Genomic DNA, 19,665 nt, shown 5'->3' with positions numbered 1-19,665 from the left:
GAAATCATTTCAGCTTTACAAAGGAAGAAAAGCAGTCCCCTGGAGCCTAAATGAACTGCCCAAGGACACAAAGGTACTTAATTCTACAGTAGTGTCAGGTCTGCTCATTGAAACCTAGCACCAAATCATACAGAGAAAATCAGGCAGAAATTTTTAACATCAGAGTTAAGTACTTTTAAAAGAATCTTTTACTCTATTCTTTCATCTCTTAAACTGTCAAGTACAGAAGTAAGCCCAACAGCTTGATATAATCTTCAAAGGTCTGATTACTATAGTAGGTCATAGAAGGGCAGGACTTCTCCCTAGACAATCCACAGCCTGGGCTATTGAGGCAGTCTAGTGAAACGTTTGGATCATGTACCTCTTTTTGTGAGAGGTCATTCAAGACTGTGGACAAATCATCAAGAGCATCAACTTTCAAGTTTCAAAAATCTCAACATGCTGTGTAACCAAAGAGTTCCCTCCAATGACCCCTTGAAATCTACTGGACTAATTTCTCTCAGGATTCAACTTCTAGCTCTTTTTAATAAAAACTTTTATATGAATGTTTCTCTTTCATTTTAGTCATAAGCTTTTAAAATGTCTAACCTCTAAAATCCTGAAGTACCTGAACTTTGCCACCGCCTCTTAAATTATTTCCAGCTTTACTGAGCTATGACTAACAAGTAAAATTTATATATAAAGTGTTAAAAAGATTAATCCCATTAAAATAATATTTTAATGTCTCAAACTACCATTATTTAATACAGTGTTTTTAAATCTTAGAAAGCAGGCTCATTTCAGAGAAAATGGTACAATTACCTATAAGCATGTATCTAGTATCTCAACATGCACCTACATGAAAGCACACGGCATCTTATATATAAAACCTAAAATCATGATTGCATAAGTTACTAAAAACAAAATTTTTAAACACTGAACTTATCTTTAAAAATGATAAATGAATACCACCAATGTGTTCCATTAGTGCCTAGCTTTCAAAGTATCAAATAATTTTAAACTATCCATTTAATGAAGCCTACACTTTTACTTAAGCAGAAAAGAAATTAAAAGAATGTATTCTTATTGACAGATACTGAAATGAAAGAGGACCCATGAAACACTGGCTTAAAACATCTTTTTTTCTTTTTAAAAAGAGTTAGCTAGCCTTTTTAAGTTAACTGAGACATTTCCTTGTTTTGAAGTTCATGAAAAGGACAGTCTATTTTACATGATCACAGCCAAAACTGATAGAAGAAAGTGAGAAAATTCCCATGAGAATAACTAGTTGAAATACAGACATGTGTTAACTTGGGATCCTAGCTTTATTTAGAAGTAGCAAAGTCACCAAGGCCAAATACAACTGTATAAGGATTTTTTTTTTAAATTATAAATAGTATCAAATGAGAATTTAAAACAACTAGAAACTCCACAGAGTGTTTGACAGCTCAGAAAAGAGGATGATTACCAACATGCCAAATGAAACTACAAAGATAATAAAACTCTCTAGGAAAAAAGGACAAAAGAATGATATTTAATTCTAAACACAGTAAAAGGTAAGGATGAGCAGGTAGAGGACACAGGATTTTTAGTGCAGTTGTACTCTGTATGACACCATAATGGTAGAGACACATGTCCTTACCCATTTGTCAAAACTCATAGGATATACAAGAACAAGAGTGAATCCTAATGTAAACCACAGACTTTGGGTGACAATGATGTGTCAGTGCAGGTTCATCAATTCTAACAAATGTTACTCTCATGGGGATTCTGATAGTGAAGGAGGCTGGGCATATATGGGGGCAGTGAATATATATGCAAAACCTCTGTAGCTTCCCCTCAATTTTGCTATGAACCTAAAACTGCTCTAAAAATAGTCTATTTAAAAATAAAATTTAACTGTGAAACTTACTCATTGGAAGCAGCACATGGCTTTGATTTTGTTAACTCTTCACCTAATTAAAAAAACCAAAATATGAAAAAATTCATAATCTGAAATTTAAATGTTAAGCGAAACATAACTTTTTACTATGAACAATTTAAAAATTGTGGAATTGATAGCAGTTTCTTAAATTATGGAGAAAAGGAAAAATAAGACTTTAACAAGTTTTCTAACATGCTAAGAGTATCACCTGAGAATATCAAAATAATAGCTGAATTTCTGCTGTGTCCTCATTTCTTCTAACATCTTTGGTAAGAAATTACTTAAATCAATGAAACTATCATAGTCATGAGAATAAAACTGCTGTTCAGACCAGAGAAAGACGGGCTAGAAATATAAAAGTTAGAACATATATTGAAATACTTAAGTATTACTCAAGAACTGGTGAATAATGAAAGCATTTTTCAGGTTCTAAGAATATTATTATATATTGACCAAAATAGTTATTCTTGAAGGATACTGTATCTTGAAAAAATTTTATAGGAACCTAGAACAAGTCTTTATAAGATAGACTGTTTTGCTCCCTTTGTGCATTGGTAATGTGAATCATTTCATTAGCAACTGTACACAGAGTAAAGAGAATCAGTAATGTGTAAAAGGTCGGTTCGTAAGCAAATTTCCCTGCACCTTAATGTCTTAGATCACCAACCAATAGCTGGTAAATGAAACACACCAACATGGATAAGTGCAGCAAACTATGAGGAATACCACACTGTACAGGATGCCCCTTCATACCACACAGTCCCACTGAGCTCACGTTGGCCCTCTGGCCCAAAGTACCTATTGCGCTGTTCACCTCCATGTTTCTGCAATCTGCCCTTATGTAAGTAACTGCATAAAAGCAGCCCACTTTCATCCTCATTTTCCTGGTATCCCTGTATCAAGCTACTTATCATTTCTTTTTTAAAATTAAAATCTTACTTTTCGTTTGGTACTTATTATGCATTTAATAGGTCTTGTCAATAGTGCTAGAATTTTTTTTTTTTATTTGATTTGAAAGAGAGTTTGAAAGAGAGAATTGGAGGGGGGGATGGGCAGAGGAACAGAGAAAAGCAGGTTCCCCACCTTGCAGGGAGCCCAACCTGAGGCTTGACCCCAGGATCCTGAGATCATGACCTGAGCCAAAGGCAGATACTTAGCCCACTGAGCCACACAGGTGCCCCTAACTGTGCTAGAATTTTTAATAGGATTGGTATTATCTTTATTAAGGCTTGTGTTTACAAAATTGCATAACTTTTGAGTAGGCTGCCTCAATTTTACTTTTTCCCACCTTTGCTATGTTTAATGCATGATGCTGCAGAAGATGTCAGCATCCACCCAATTTTTTAGTATAATTAAGTTACTATACTAAAAAAAAAACCCATGTAATACAAATTGCAATTGTGATATGACTTATAAGTACGTAAAGCTAAAACTTACTCATCTCATAATGCCTTCTGGCTCATGAGGCAGAGTTATGCCAGTTAAAACAGTTTTAAACGTTGTTAAAAAGAAGCTACTCTTTGGCTTTGTTGATTTCTGAGAAATGTTGTAGCCAAGTATTAAACTTGAAGGCATGTCTAAATGATAAAAGAAATAATATACCTACTTTGTCTTCTGTTTAAAGTTAGTATCCTTCTAGTCTGTTGTTAACAGCTGTGATGAGAACAAACCATTTATTTCTCTAACTAAATACATATGTAAGGCTACAATAAGCTTAGCAAACTGCCTGATAATTTTTTTTAAATTTTATTTATTTATTTAACAGAGAGAGAGCGCGCGCTCTCACGTGCACAAGCAGGGGGAGCAGCAGAGGGAGAGGGAGAAACAGGCTCCCCATTGAGCAGGGAGCCCAACCTGGGGCTCAATCACAGGACCCTGGAATCATGACCTGAGCCAAAGGCAGATGCTTAACCAACTGAGCCACCCAGGTGCCCCTGCCTGATACATTTTCATAGACATAAAATAACCAATTTAAATGTTAAACTTACTAGAAGAATTCCGATTCATCTGCACCTAAAACAGAAATTCAAACACTAAGTGTCATTAAACAAAGAATATGGTAATGAAATACTTGGTAAAAAAAAATTTTTTTTTGTTTTTTTAAAAAGTATGTTTCATGCCCAACACAGTTTTTGAACTCAGGATGCTGAGATCAAGAGTTGCATGCTCTAACAGACTGAGCCAGCCAGGCACCCTGACTTCATAAAATATTAATGGAGACCTAATTGTAAGTTGTTTTTAGTATATCTACTCAAAAATCACATTAAAAAAACTTTCAGTGTTTTATAGTAAAAGATTAATACACGTACTTTTAACATTCAATAAAATGTTTTAAAATATCAAAATGTTGGCACCTACAGCAAGATACTATAATCTACTAATTTAAACAATTTAAAACAAATACTTTAAAAATCAACATTCAAACATCGAAAGGATTTTTTTTTAAGTCAGTAGGTAAAAATATAAAATCTTGTACTTACTGGGCTATGTCTCTAGTTGTACATAGAAAGAAAAAGAAAAACAGTGTCCATTTTAGAATTTAACATATCTTATTTTCTTAGTTTCATAATTTGTCTATTCACTTCTGAATCACACCTAAAATCTATATATCTTAAAACACCTGCAGAACATTGTTAGGGGACACGAGCTAGATAAGCAAACTGGCCAAGAAAATATACTCAAACTATCCTCTTTTCAAACCCAGTATTAATGATTAAGATTTTCTCATTATTTCTCAGTACAAAACTAGTATGTTCACCATCTTTTAAAAAATAGGGGGGAGAGAGAAGTACAAAGGACAAAATTTAAAACCATTAATGATCTCACTACCCAGAGCTAGGTGCTTAATGTTTTGGTATATATTCCCCTAGGATCGGGTTTTATTTACATTTATTTTTTAAATTAGTTAATGCTCTTACACAATAAAAATTTTTAGTGGTTTCATAACTTCTTTTCATTTACATATATTAATATGATATCTATATTAAAATAATTATATATAATAATCTGGGCACTAATCTTCGTGTTAAAATAGCAATGACAGAATAAAACCTCACTTCAGAACTTTTTGGTAGAAAAAAAATTAAATGCTAAAAGTACATGACTGAGAGAAAAACACTTTTTCCCAAATACATACAGGCTATCTAAAATACATATTAAATAACAATATAAAATGGGGAGAACTTTTATTCTCCATTATCAGAACAGGTCTAATATCAGTTATGATGAACATGTACAGATAGACTAAATTGTCATTTTAGGACATGCTTTTTTCCCCATAGTTTCACACTCCTTAGAGTATGACATCAATGGAAATATTCGCCGTGATTATTTTTTTTCCTCCCTCAAAAGCTGTTAAGTATGGCATGTCAGAATTGAGGAATTAACCACAATCACTAAGAATTCTTATATTTGCCTTTTTTTATATAAAACATATGGGAAAACAACGAATGCAGTTACAAAAGCAGCAGACATATAATTTAATCTTTAAATCCTTTATGGAATCCCCATTTTCACATAAGGTTCATAAAATATGCATGAAAATCTTTAAAATTAAATGAGGAAATGATTAATACTGCCAGCTCGAATTTCTGAAACATACAAACATACAAACTGTTTATAAAATGGCAGAAATAGATTTTTGTTTCCTTGTAAAACTTTCAAAGGGAAGCAAAACTAAGCCAAACTTAAGTTTATTTGACTATATAAAAATTCAGAACTATATACCTCAATAAAAAGGAAGAAAAACTGTAAAGTATTTCCTTATCCAATATGGTTAACTATTGCTAAAATTAACCAGATGCAAGCAGATGAGTTAAAAAATAAATAAATAAAGGCTTCTATGTACAAAGTACGAACTTGCTCATTTTCTTACTTACGGATATTGCTGGGGAGAGCGTGATATTTCCTATGGACACTTTTAATTCATCCAAGGAAGCCATTGTGTGATGCGAGTTATTTGGATGCATGGGTTTGATCTGTATCCGATACTTCTTTGGTTCTTCATCTTCAGAATCAGAATCACTAGATGAGTAGAAATGGTTCTCTTTGGTATGTGAATATCAGTTAAAGAATTTAGTTTTTAAATTATCTTAATGCATAACCAGTTTTTCACATGTTTATAAAAAGGGATATAAACTTTTAAGAGGTCAGATGGACTTTAAGAGAAATAGAACTACTAACTTTCATTAGTAAAAACACATCAAATGAAAAACTTTTATAATAAAATATTTTATTATAGTTAAAAACTGAAGTCTTTATTAAACAACAGAATATTGTGTTAAAACTGTCTACTTATATAGGAATATCCAGATGATGAAAGGATATCATTCTGATTTGCTTCTGGTTTTATACTATAGCCTTCTTCATCTACATCAGGAATGTTCTATGGGAAAAAGAAGAAAAAGACTGTAACGAGGGCTGCAACTACAGAAATATAAAAGATTAGCAAAACAGCTTTACCTTTTACAGCAGCTACATCATTTATCAACAACAGGTTCATAAAATTAGTAATAGTGGGAAAGTTCTATCTTTTTGGTTAAGTTAGCTTCAGCTCACACTCTGTAATTCACTTGTCTGAAAGAGAAAAGTACTGCAAAATGAAAGGGCAGAAACACTAAAAGGAAGAGAACAGGTGTTCAGGCAGGAACACCTGCAGTTCTGTAACCAAATTTTCACCCAATTCTTCAAAGTGAAGAAATAAAAGCACAAGACTGTATGTGCCTGGAAATGAGAGATGATGAAATCAGAGGATTGACAGGTTAAATAAACATAAATATTTATAAAAAATACAGAACAAAAAAAAAGATGACTAAAAACTACACTAAAATACACTAAAATATGGTCTATCACCCAGGAGACAGGCAAAAATTCAGAAGCTCAAAAATACACTCTGTTGGCAAAGCTGTGGGAAAATGTTCTGTCATACTTTGCTGATATAAGTACAAAATAGAACAATCCCTACAGAGAGAAATTTACCATTACCTAACAAAAACAGATACGTGTTTCTCTTCCACCCAGAAATTCAATTTCTAGAAATTTACCTTGAAGATACACCAATTTAATTTACAACAATTTAAACATACATATGCAACAAGTTTATTCACCAAAGATTATAATTCGAAATTTCTGGAAAGCACCTAAATGTCCAAGCATATTTGAATAAACTATAGTACACAGAGAAAACAGAGTACTATTCAATTATTGAACTCATATGAAATGACTTCTAGGAAATACTGCTAACTGAAAAAAGCCTAGAAGTAAGAAAGATGGGAAAATTTAAAAACACAGATATCTGCTTATCTTTATGGGGGGAAAGAGCCACTGGAAGGAGAAATCAGAATACAATGAAGTTGTATTGTACCTCCAAGGGATAATGATGAAGTAGAATGGATAAAGGATGCTATGTTAAGAGAATATTCCTATTTTTAGGAAATACACATTTAAGTAGTTAGGCATATAGGGCCATAATGTACAGAACTTACCCTGAAATGGATCAGAAAAAATCTTATACACGCATACATAAACACATGCATGTAAGAAGAATGCAACTGTTACAGCAAATGTAATAAAAAGTTAAGGGTATACAAGCGTTTTTTTATTTGGAAATAACTTCTTTTTTTAAAGATTTTATTTATTTGAGAGAGAGAGACCGTGCAAGTGGAGGACAGGCAGAGGGAGAGGGACAAGCAGACCTCGCCCAGCCCCGCACAGTGGGGAGGCCAATGTGGGGCTGAATCCCAGGGCCCTGAGATTATAACCTGAGCTGAAGGCAGATGCTTAACCGACTGAGTCCCAGAAATAACTTCTAACTTACAAAAAAATACAAGAATAAAACAATTACAAAAAGTTAAAAAAAAAAAAAAAGATCACCAAGAAATGCCAAGTGATCAGTGGAATTGGAGAGCCAATATTCTTCTACTGGTAAAGTGCTGTTCTTCCTCCATTCACCCGCTAAAGCTCAGCAAAAGGAATATGAAGGATAATCTCACAGGCACAGCATAAAATCAAGGAGAACTAAAACAGCATTTACATGGTTACAGCTTCCAATCTGAATAAAAAATCTACTGTAGCCAGCAGTGAGTTAACAGGCTGGATTAAAATCTAGAAATGAAAATCTAATAGTGGGGCGCCCAGGTGGCTCAGTGGGTTAAGCCTCAGCCTTTGGCTCAGGTCAAGATCGAGCCCCGCCATCGGGCTCTCTGCTCAGCGGGGAGCCTGCTTCCTCCTCTCTCTCTCTCTGCCTGCCTCTCTGCCTACTGTGATCTCTCTCTGTCAAATAAATAAATAAAATCTTTAAAAAAAAAAAAAAGAAAATCTAATAGTAAAGAGCAGATTCCATATATTAAAAAGATGACAAGTATATAGTTACATCCCTAGAACTGGAGTACTTTGAGTTCTATATATTGCTTGCTTATATGCAAATAATATTTAAAAATACTTAAAAAAATAAACTTTACCAAATATGAATTCATTAAACATCAGAATTAAGGTTCCTTTTTAAAAATTTTTGATAGAGGTTTTTTGGGGTTTTTTTTAAAGATTTTATTAACTTATTTGTCAGAGAGAGAGCAAGCGCACAAGCAGGCAGAGTGGCAGGCAGAGGCAGAGAGAGAAGCAGGTTCCCCACCGAGCAAGGAGTCTGATGCAGGACTGGATCCCAGGACTCTGGGATCATGACCTGAGATGAAGGCAGCAGCTATAACCAACTGAGCCACCCAGGCACCTCAGAATTAAGGTTTTTATAAAATACTTGATTTTTATTCCCAGTACCCTAGAAACATACCAGATATTTAAGTCCCTAGAAATTCTAAGGATTTGCTGATACTACTTTTAAATTTGTTTACAGTGTATTATTTAGTTCAATGTAATAATTTCAAATAATACTGAGCCATTTTCTATGGGGCTGAATAAGCTGCTTATGGATCAACCTCTTGAAGATTATAACTATAAACTCTGGTCAAAAAAAACTATCTGAAGGTACTAGAGAGTGAACTAGAGGAACCATTTAGAAAGTCACACAAAATTATATGCCAAAAAGACTATAAATAGATCATAATGGAGTTCTTAAAAAGGTTCAAATAACCCACAGGGAAGACAGGAAAAAGAAAAAAAAATGAAAAGCAAAACAAAACAAAACCAGGAAACAAAAAATAAAATGACATACTTGGCCCTGATAGGTCAATAATTATGTTAAGTAGAAACTGTCCAAATGTAACAAAAGACAGACTGAAAGATGAGATTAAAAACATGACCCAACTAGATGCTATCTATAGCATATAAGAAACTCACTTCATATATAACAACATAAGTAGGTTGAAAGGAAAATAATTTTTAAAATATACCATGTAAACATTTTTAAAAGGTTGGTGAGAGAGAGAATGACCATCCTTCTGTTAAATAAAACAGACTTCAAAAAGAAAATTATACCAGGGTCAGAGAAGGATACTGTATCCATACAAAAACCTATATATAATAGCCAAAAACTAGAAATAACTAAATGTCCTATAATAGGTTAGTGGTTACAGCAAAATTTAGTGCACCTATATCATGGAATACTATTCAACAAACAACTATTCATACACATAATAATCCAGAAGAAAATGAAGAATTATGCTGAATGAAAAAAGCCAATCTGAAAAGGTTTTAATAGGGTTCCACTTAGATAACATTCTTGAAATGATAATATTATAGCAACAGAGAAAATAGGAGCAGTTGCCAGAGGGGTGGTGATGGAAGAGAAATGGCTATAAAAGGATAATCCACACAGAAGACCCTTGTGATAATGGAAATATTCTTCTTTGACTGTATTAGTGTCAACATCCCAGTTGTGATACTATACTGTATTTCTCCAAGAAGTTATTGGGCAAAAGCAGGTGAAAGGTACACTGGATTGCTCTGTACTATCTTTGAAACTTGCTGTAAATTGATTACTTCAAAATAAATCACGATACTCAGTATATTAGGTTTTCAGTGCTAAAACTATTCATAGAAAACTGATATTAATAAAAACTTACACAATGTCTATTTACACCTCTGTCCACTAAATCCATGATTTCTATTTAAAGATCCTACACTGCCAGAACAAAACATAAGGCCAAAGCAGTATGAAGAAAACAGTTAACTTCACCTAATAATCTTAAAAGGCAGATTTGGATAGTGGTGGTAGTGATTTAAAACAACAGGCTTGGAGAGAGCTCTCTAGTTAGTGGAATATTCCTCAATCTCTGTTTACAACGGGGAGACTGGCTAAAACTAAATAAAAGAGCAATTCACACTTACTTGGTCAACCTTTAAAAGATACAGTCCCTCAAAATTACATAGACCGTTTAAAAAAGGAACAGAAATTGAGCGATAATTTCCCTCACAAGGGAGACTATGGATGTTTTTTAAGTAATTATTAAGACTAGCCATAGAGGAGCCCGGCAGGCTGAGTCAGTAAAGCATGAAACTCTTGATTTCAGGGTCATGAGTTCAAGTCCCACGTAGGCCTATGTTTAAAAAAAAATAAAGACGAGCCATAAAAAAAGGTAAATATAAATATAAATAGGCCATAAATAAATAATAATAGGCTATAAATAAAACAAATACTGAAAGCCTTTTCTCCCTGCAGAAAACCACTGTAATCCTGTTTCCCAAAGGTAACCACAATTAAGATTAAATATCTGGTAACACATTCTTTAAAAAAAAAAAAAAAAAAAAAAAAAAAAAAAAAAGATATCTACCCACTTATATTTTTAAAACAGCATTTACTTAAAATATGATACTTGCTTTTCTTTAGTAAGCTCTTTCCATATCAGCAGGCAGGGTAACCTAATTCTAAAACATCAGACTATTACAGTGAATGTTTAATAATTTATTTAACCAATGTCCATTCTGATGGGTGTTTTCAATCTTGAGTTAATATAAACAATGCTGAAATAAACATCTGTTTCTACTTCTCCCTTCCTCCTTCTAGTCTCCCTTACCCAGGGAGGATACATTCCCACACCCCAGTGGATGCCTGAAACTAGGGATAATAATGATCCCTATATACACTATGTTTTTTCCTATACATATCTATGATAAAGTTCAATTTATAAATTCGACATGGTAAGAGATTTTTTTTAAAGCACAAAAGAGATTAGTAATAAGAAGTAATAATAAATAGAACTGTTATAACAATATACTGTAATAGGGGGCGCCTGGGTGGCTCAGTGGGTTAAAGCCTTTGCCTTCGGCTCAAGTCATGATCCCAGGGTCCTGGGATCGAGCCCCACATTGGGCTCTCTCCGCTCAGCGGGGAGCCTGCTTCCTCCTCTCTCTCGGCCTGCCTCTTGGCCTACTTGTGATCTCTGTCAAATAAATAAATAAAATCTTTAAAATATATATAATAAAAGTTATGTGATGGGGTGCCTGGGTGGCTCAGTCGGTTAAGCACCTGGGTTTGCCTCAGGTCATGATCCCAGAGTGCTGGAACAGAGCCCCACATCATCTAGGCTCCTCCCTCTCCCTCTGTTCCTCCCCCAGCTCTCTAATAAATAAATAAAATCTTTCAAAAAAAAGTTATCTGGAGGGGAGCCTGGATGGCTCAGTGGGTTAAAGCCTCTGCCTTCGGCTCAGGTCATGATCCCAGGGTCCTGGGGTCGAGCCCCACATCGGGCTCTCTGCTCCGCAGGGAGCCTGCTTCCTCCTCCCTCTCTCTCTGCCTGCCTCTCTGCCTACTTGTGATCTCTGTCTGTCAAATAAATAAATAAAATCTTTAAAAAAAAATTATCTGGATGTGGTCTCTCAAAATATCTTATTTTACCATACTCACCCTTGTGATGATGTGATATAATAAAATACCTATATGATGAGATGACATGAGGTGAATGATGTAGTACGCACTGTGATATAGTGTCAGGCTACTAATGACCTTCTGATGATATATCAGAAGGAGGATCATCTGCTTCTGAACCATGACTGACCATGAGTAACTCCAACTATGGAAAGCGAAACTTCAGGGGCGGGGTGGGGGAGGGAATGACTACTGTGTGCATTTACCTTGGTCAATCACATACATATAGTTTGTGAATATAGCTGTAACAGTAAACCTCAAGCAGTAGGACTGGAGAGTCAAAAAAAGAACATGCATTTCTTATTTGAGAAGACACTGCCAAACTACATATAAGACAGATCATATCAATTTACATTCCTACCAATATACCAAAACCTTTGCCAATATGATAGGTAAATATAGGAATTTCATTCTAATTTGCATCAGAATGAGACTACTATTCTGAACAACATTTCTTATGGTTATTTACCACTTCTATTTCTTTTTATGAAAAATAGCCTGTTTTTTTCCCTTTTTTTTTTTTAAAGATTCCATCCATTTATTTGACAGACAGAGATCACAAGTAGGCAGAGAGGCAGGCAGAGGCAGGGGAGCAGGAAGCAGGCTCCCCACTAAGCAGAGAGCCCGATGTGGGGCTTGATCCCAGGACTCTGGGATCATGACCTAAGCCGAAGGCAGAGGCTTTAACCCACTGAGCCACCCAGACGCCCCAAAAAATAGCCCATTTTTATAATGCCCTTTTTCTACTGGGACATTGCTCACCTTTGATAATGATTTATGTAAACTCTACAAAGTAAAGTAGCCCCTTATTACATGTCTTGCAAATATACTCTGCCAATTTATCTTCACTGAATCAAATTCTTCTATTTTTTGTAATTTTAGATGTTTTCTTTCTACACAAATTTATCAATAATTTCTTATATGGCATTAGCCTTATGCATCCTCTTTAAAAGTTCTTTTCTAATTCTTTTTCTAATTCTTCTGACTTAAAGTTCAAACTTGGTTAATATTGATCATTATAGAATAGTATCAATGAGCTGAAGAGGATTACAGATGTTATATTTAAGGGAGTATATATAAACAAGAAGTATTAAAGTATTTAATTCAATACTGCAATCATCAAATAAATGCTACGCATAATTCCAAAATGAAATGCATGATGAATACTGAAGTATATGTCGAACACATCTGTTAACTTTTTCATTAATTAGTAAGCCAAGAGTATCAAAACAGACAATTGGTAAATTAAATGTAATTCTAAAACACTGGATAATTTTAACCCTAGAGCTCACTAGAAATCTAATTCTCTACTTTCACTTTACACTTATTAACAAACCATAATTTTCTTAATTTACAGTAAATACTAGGTTTTATTTAAGTTACATAAAACACACTATTTCACAAAATCTTTATCCTGATACACCATTATGCTGTAAAAGATTAAAATAATGTGGGACTGAAAGAAACAGTAATTATATAAGCAAGAACAAGCAAAGGAGACAGACAGCTTGACTCTACTACACTTAGCAACATAACCAGTCTAATGAACAATTTGAAAAATGTGTCTGTTTATATATTAGACTATTTTGTAAATCTATTCTCCCACTGTAACTTATTTGGAGCTCCATTTAATGCCTTCCTCAATTATATACAAAGAAATATATTTAAATAAAAATATAAGTGAAAGTTCTACAAGCAAAAAGCACAGAAAAATACTGACCATGATTGTTGTATTTTTTTAAACTGGTAATCTATTAAAACTCAAATACTTGAATAGATAAAAATAACATTTTAATGATGAGGAACACATTACTAAGAGCATCACATTTTAAAATAAAGTATACAGATCTGAGATCTGGCATATTTCCCAAGAAAAGGCAATATGGTATAGTACCACTCAAATTTTAAAAGTAAAATGTACTTTACAAAGGTACAAAGGTAGAACTACTTTCTATTTAATAGGAAAGCATCTAGTAATATAAAGCCAAAAATGCACCTGTAAAATAATTTTAATAGTGAATTTACAGTAAGCTGGTTAGTATTTTTCTTGGAAAGACTTGTTAACAACTCAACCCAAATATGCTGGTTATTTCCTAATGAAAATAGTTAATATGGATGGTTTATATCAAAGTAAAATCAACTTACAAGTGAATCTGCATCAGGGCATTCCCTATTAAAAATAAACAAAATATTAGAAACAATCAACTATTAGAACTATAATTCTAGTATACTGAATGTGTTTACCTTGTTATTTAAACATAACTTTTATTTAAACTTTACAAAGATATTTAGAAAAATCAAATCATGAGGATTAAAATATACCAAATGATTTTAAAGTTCAAAAGAAGGCAATCCAATATCCACAATACATGGCAAATAAAACTTACACAGCTTGCAAGTATTTTAAAAACTTGTACTTCAAAAGCACTTCTTTTTCATAAATATACACATGAATCATATAAAGGAAGCTGCCAGTCCTACAAGGATTGCTACTGGTTTTTAAATAACATTTTACAATTATTCTTGTTAAAAACTTCAGTTTCATTTGAAGTAATATCCATAGCTAGCATATATATATAGAGGCCAAACCATTTTTCTCCAAATATGTTAAATAAGTAGTCAGAATTCCGCTTAAAAAATCTAAGTCTAATATATAAAACTGGTATTTTATCATTTAACTGATAAATATTAATTTGTATATAAGCTAGAAAAGAAGTGCTTTGAATGTAAAATTAAAACATAAAGTAGACCAACTTTATCAACCAAATAAAGACCTAAACCCATAAAGACATCGAGGCCATTAGAAATAAGGTTAGAAGGATTTGTATATACATACTGTTAAACAAATTCACTAACAAAAATTAGAATGAACACTTAAAAGGCATTTGGATTATTTACATATTCAGTGGCCTGAGACAGTTAATGCATATATAGTATCAGAATCCACCACTTTAATAAGAGACTGAAAACACGCATATTAGGTATACCTTGAGAGTCCAATGAACAGTAATAAAATGTACTAAATTTATATAGGATAAACAGGTCATCTCTACCCAAAGACTAAAGCACAAACCAGAAAAAAAATCTACAAATTGAAGAATTTAGTTAAAGAAAGACAGGATGGAACAGACTGAAATAATGAAAAAAACGATGACTACACTGCTCTTAATCCAAATGGAAGCACCAAAGAGGGTAAATGTAAGCCTCTTGTATCTTTATAGCCACTTAAATGTCACTCAAAATTCCAAGTTTTGAAAAAGAGCTTCCTTATTACTGATACATTCCTATGCATACTCTAAGGATATGTTCCAGAAAAGGCACCATAAGAAAAAATTCAATCCCTCTACAGAATCAAATAATTTAAGATATTGGAGCACTTCTACTTCCTTCTTTTTTTTTAAAAGATATACTTTAAATATAAAAGTGTCAAAGTTTCATATGGTTTATTCTCTGGCTTTCAGCCAGAGCTCACCAGTCTGTGTCAAAGCACTCATCTGTTTGCTTTCACAGTGGGCTTCAATGAGACCTGCAGTTGAAGCCCCAAGGAAAAGCAAGCCCTGAGCAAGCTCTGAGCAGGACCCCGTCTTCCACAACTGCTGGCATTTCAAAGCCTTCAGGCTACTGGAAGAAGCATGCCAAGAGCCTCAGGCATTTCAAACAAAGCGGTTTTAACATTTTTCCTGCCTCCAAGTGTTGAAAGAAAGCAATCATGGTGCAGTTGTTTAAGCACTGGTTTTTGGCTCTGGTCTTCTCAGTGTTTGTAAAAACCATTCCAATATCCGAGTGGCCTAATCTTGGTACTGGGAAATTACTGATCATGAAAAACTATTTTAAAAACACAGAATATGCAAAAATATTCCACGCTGCCTGAATGGACAGCTGTGAAAACCATACATTATAAAAATATTTGAATTTAAGGCCTTTTTTATAATACACCCACAGATGAACTGGCTACATTTATAATTTCACTTACAAATCAACTGTTTAGATTTCCATAAGTATTTCCAATGTTATAAAAAAGATTAGATTCCATCTCTTTAACAAAATACCCCCTTCATAAATGCTGAAAAGACATTTGTAGATGAGATGGTAACTACAAATAAAAATTACTCTGTAATTGGTCTTAATTTGTTAACCAAGTAAAACTTGGGAGAAAGGAAGAAATAGACTTAGACACACTGAGAAACTCAAAAAGAATCTAACTAGGCAGAAGGTAAGAATACCCAAAGCACAAACTGTTCTCTTATACTGAAAATATGAATGCCTATGACAGCTCTGCTAATTATGCTAGAGAGCAGGGATTTTAGACAAATTTTCACCTAGTGTCACATGGCCAACAAATCATTTAAGATTTGATTAGCATCCTGTCATATATATAAGGTTGAGTAATTACAGAAAGATTCCAGTTTGTCTCTTGCAAATCATAGTTCTTAGAGATTCTCAACCCCAGGCATATGTTAGGAATCACACAGATTGCTTAAAACCAAACCAAACAAGAATTATGCTTGGCCTCACGCCTGAGAATCTGGTTTAATTGGCCTGAGGTGGGGCCTGGCATAAATACATCTATTTTAATTTTCCACATAGTTCTAACTCATAGCCAATGTAGAAAACTTCACTTACCCAATACTAGTTGAATTTATTGTATGCAAATTATATTCTGTGTATATTAACTTAATTTAAAAAATACATAAATCATATTTATAGTCCATCCCCCATCTAAAATTGATGACCTAGTATAAATGTTTAAAACATGTTAGTGCCTTTGCTCTCCCCTGTTTTCTATTTATGTGTACACATATGCCTATATGTTTAGAGTTGTCTAGAAAGAATTTTCATTAAATTGTTGACCATGGGTTTTATTCTTTGGCATTAAGATATAGAAGAATTTTTAGTTTCCTCTGCACTTCTGTTTTTTAAATATGCATGTATGTTTTATAGAAAGGGTAGCTTTAAAGTTTCAATTTCAAGACACTAGAGCTTTCATCTTAAAATTTTAAAATAAGAGAAGTTAATATTTTTATCTAAAGCCAGAGGAGGTAGTACATTACTTAGAAAAATGTATTTTTTAAACCTTAGACATACATACTTTGAGTTATTTCTGATGGAATTTTTTCTTCTCAAATTCAAAACAACAGTCTTATTCTTAATAACAGAGGATTTTGACAATATGTAATATACTTACACAGACTCTGCATCCTTTTCCTTTTTAATTATCCCTGGTAAACCAAAAGTCTTTCTTTTCCTTGGTTTTATACCTTGAAATAAATATATACTGTTACAGAAACATAATTGTTGCTGATAAATATATTAAATTTATGAATATCTCTTATATCTTGACACATGATTTGCTTCTGTCAATACGAAATTTGGATAAAGAAATAAAAGTATCAACTGCTCAACCCTAACATTTAAATCAGAGTCACAATCTGTTTAGTCTTTTCTTAATTTAATATGGCCTGCTATGCACCAAAAGGTTATAAAACATTCACTTGATCAACAAAATTCTCTTTTCCTCTAAGTCTCCCCTAAGTTACCTCAGACAAATAAGCATTTGGAGATATCTTAAAACTTCAAAGAAAGTATATTATTTACTAAATTAGACTGTTATAAATGCAGGCCAAGTCATGTTTCCTGTGTGGAAGGTCACAAAATATAAATGTGTTGTTTAAAAAAAAAAAAAAGAACAGATCCATTAACAGTAAATACAGAAAACATATGGTATTCTTTTGCCCAAATTATATCTTTTTAATATAATATATTATATTAAAAGATATAATATATCTTTAAACACTGCTTTAAGTTGATTCTACCATAAATGTGAAACAAAGATCATCTTTGTTTTGTCTAATTCTTCCTCCTCTTCTTGCATGACAAATTTATTTTTTAGAGATCAGTCGTGCTATTGATTGTTGATGGAATTCAGCATTTAAAGCTTAGCTGTTTACTCGGACAGGCAGAGCATACCTAAGATAACTCCTTACTGTATAGATGAGGAAACTGAAGGGTAGTTTTTTGTTTTTTTAACTCAATGTTATACAGCTACTAAATACTATAGCGAGGATTATAATTCAGATGTTTTAGAACATCTAAAATTTCATGCAAAATTAATTCCCTAAATCATACATTTGTATAGCATGTTATATTTTATTTTTTTTAAGATTTTATTTATTTTTTGACAGACAGATCACAAGTAGGCAGAGAGGCAGGCAGAGACAGAGGAGGAAGCAGGCTCCCTGCTGAGCAGAGTGCCCCATGCGGGCTTGATCCCAGGACCCTGAGATCATGACCTGAGCCGAAGGCAGAGGCTTAACCCACTGAGCCACCCAGGCGCCCCTATATTTTAAAAATCAAATACATTTTATTCTTACAGAGTATTATTTACTATCTACACTTTTTTTTTTTAAGTTTAGTTACTTATTTGAGAGACAGAGTACAAGCCAGGGGGAGAAGAAGGGAATCTCAAGCTGAGCACGGAGCCTGAAGCAGGGTTTCATCTCACAACCCTCAGATCATGATCTGAAGTGCCACCCAGGTGCCCCAACTATCCACATTTTACAACCAAGAAAGCTGAAGTACAGAGAACTTAAATAACTGTTTACAGGAACTATAAGAAGTTAGGAACTGTAAGAAGTCTAGACACCAGGGCATGTGGGTGGCTCAGTTGGTTAAGTGTCCCACTCTTGATTTCAGCTCAGGTCATGATCTTAGGGTCATGAGATCTTGCCCAGCATTGGGCTCCACACGGGCTGTGGAGCCTGCTTAAGATTCTCTCTCTCGGGGTGCCTGGTTGGCTCAGTGGGTTAAAGCCTCTGCCTTCGGCTTAGATCATGATCCCAGGGTCCTGGGATCGAGCCCCACATGGGGCTCTCTGCTCAGCGGGGAGCCTGCTTCCTCCTCTCTCTCTTCCTGCCTCTCTGCCTACTTGTGATATCTGTCATATAAATCTTAAAAAAAAAAAAAAAAAGTTTCTCTCTCTCCTGGAAACAGAGTGTATCGTTCTAAGTGAATTCAGTCAGTCAGAGAAAGATGAATACCGTATGATTTCACTCTTGCGTGGAATTTAAGAAACAAAACAGATGAACATAGAAAAATAAGATAAAGACAGAGAGGGAAGCAAACCATAAGAGACTCTTTCTTTAAGACTTTATTTGAGAGAATGAGAGAGAAAGAGAGAGCATAAGCAGGGGGCATAAGCCCCAAGTGGGGTTCAATCCCAGGACCCCAGAATCATCACCTGAGCTCAAGGCAGATGTTTAAGTGACTGAGCCACCCAGGCCCTGGAGGGGAGGGAGTGGTGGGATAGGGTAACTGGGGGATAGACATTAAGGAAGGCAGTTGATGTAATGTGCACTGGGTGTTACCTGCAACTGATGAATCACTAAATTCTACTCCTGAAACTAATATTACACTATATGAGAACTTGAATTTAAATAAAATCTTGAAAGGAAAAACAAAATTCTTTCTTTCTCCCCCTCTAACCCTCCCTGCCTCAGCCCTCTCTTAAAGAAAAAAAAGTCTAGGGACCAGAGCCTCTGACTTCTCCAATAAGAACCTTATACACAATAGCAAACCTTTTCTCCAAATTCTTAAATAAATGTTGGAAGGAAAAAATAGAAGATTGTTTTCAAATTACTTCCAGTAGCTCACAAAGTGAGATACATAAAATTTGACAAAAATAGCAGGCCTCTCCTAGGTTTCATACTATGAAAATCATCTATTTAAACAGGGAGGCTGGGGCGCCTGGGTGGCTCAGTGGGTTAAGCCGCTGCCTTCGGCTCAGGTCATGATCCCAGGTCCTGGGTTCGAGCCCCACATCGGGTTTTCTGCTCAGCAGGGCCTGCTTCCTCCTCTCTCTCTGCCTGCCTCTCTGCGTACTTGTGATTTCTCTCTGTCAAATAAATAAATAAAATCTTTAAAAAAAATAAAATTAAATTAAAAAAAA

The 19,665-nt window shown here is 34.1% G+C and overlaps 1 protein-coding gene across 1 annotated transcript in view; it reads right to left on the bottom strand.

The window, feature by feature from the left end:
• The window catches only part of FCHO2 (FCH and mu domain containing endocytic adaptor 2), a 169,438-nt gene that overhangs the window by 38,043 nt on the left and 111,730 nt on the right, over positions 1-19,665 (bottom strand). The window contains exons 11-15 of the mRNA XM_047729321.1: positions 6,230-6,287; positions 5,782-5,957; positions 4,384-4,395; positions 3,892-3,916; positions 1,892-1,934 (exon numbers count right to left, since the gene is read on the bottom strand). Of these exons, the coding sequence (XP_047585277.1) occupies positions 1,892-1,934; positions 3,892-3,916; positions 4,384-4,395; positions 5,782-5,957; positions 6,230-6,287 (314 nt within the window). The remainder of the gene's footprint in view (positions 1-1,891; positions 1,935-3,891; positions 3,917-4,383; positions 4,396-5,781; positions 5,958-6,229; positions 6,288-19,665) is intronic.

This window comes from Lutra lutra, chromosome 5, assembly GCF_902655055.1.
Source record: "Lutra lutra chromosome 5, mLutLut1.2, whole genome shotgun sequence".
NCBI classification, from domain to species: Eukaryota; Metazoa; Chordata; class Mammalia; order Carnivora; family Mustelidae; genus Lutra; species Lutra lutra.
This window is presented reverse-complemented; position numbering and strand designations above follow the sequence as displayed.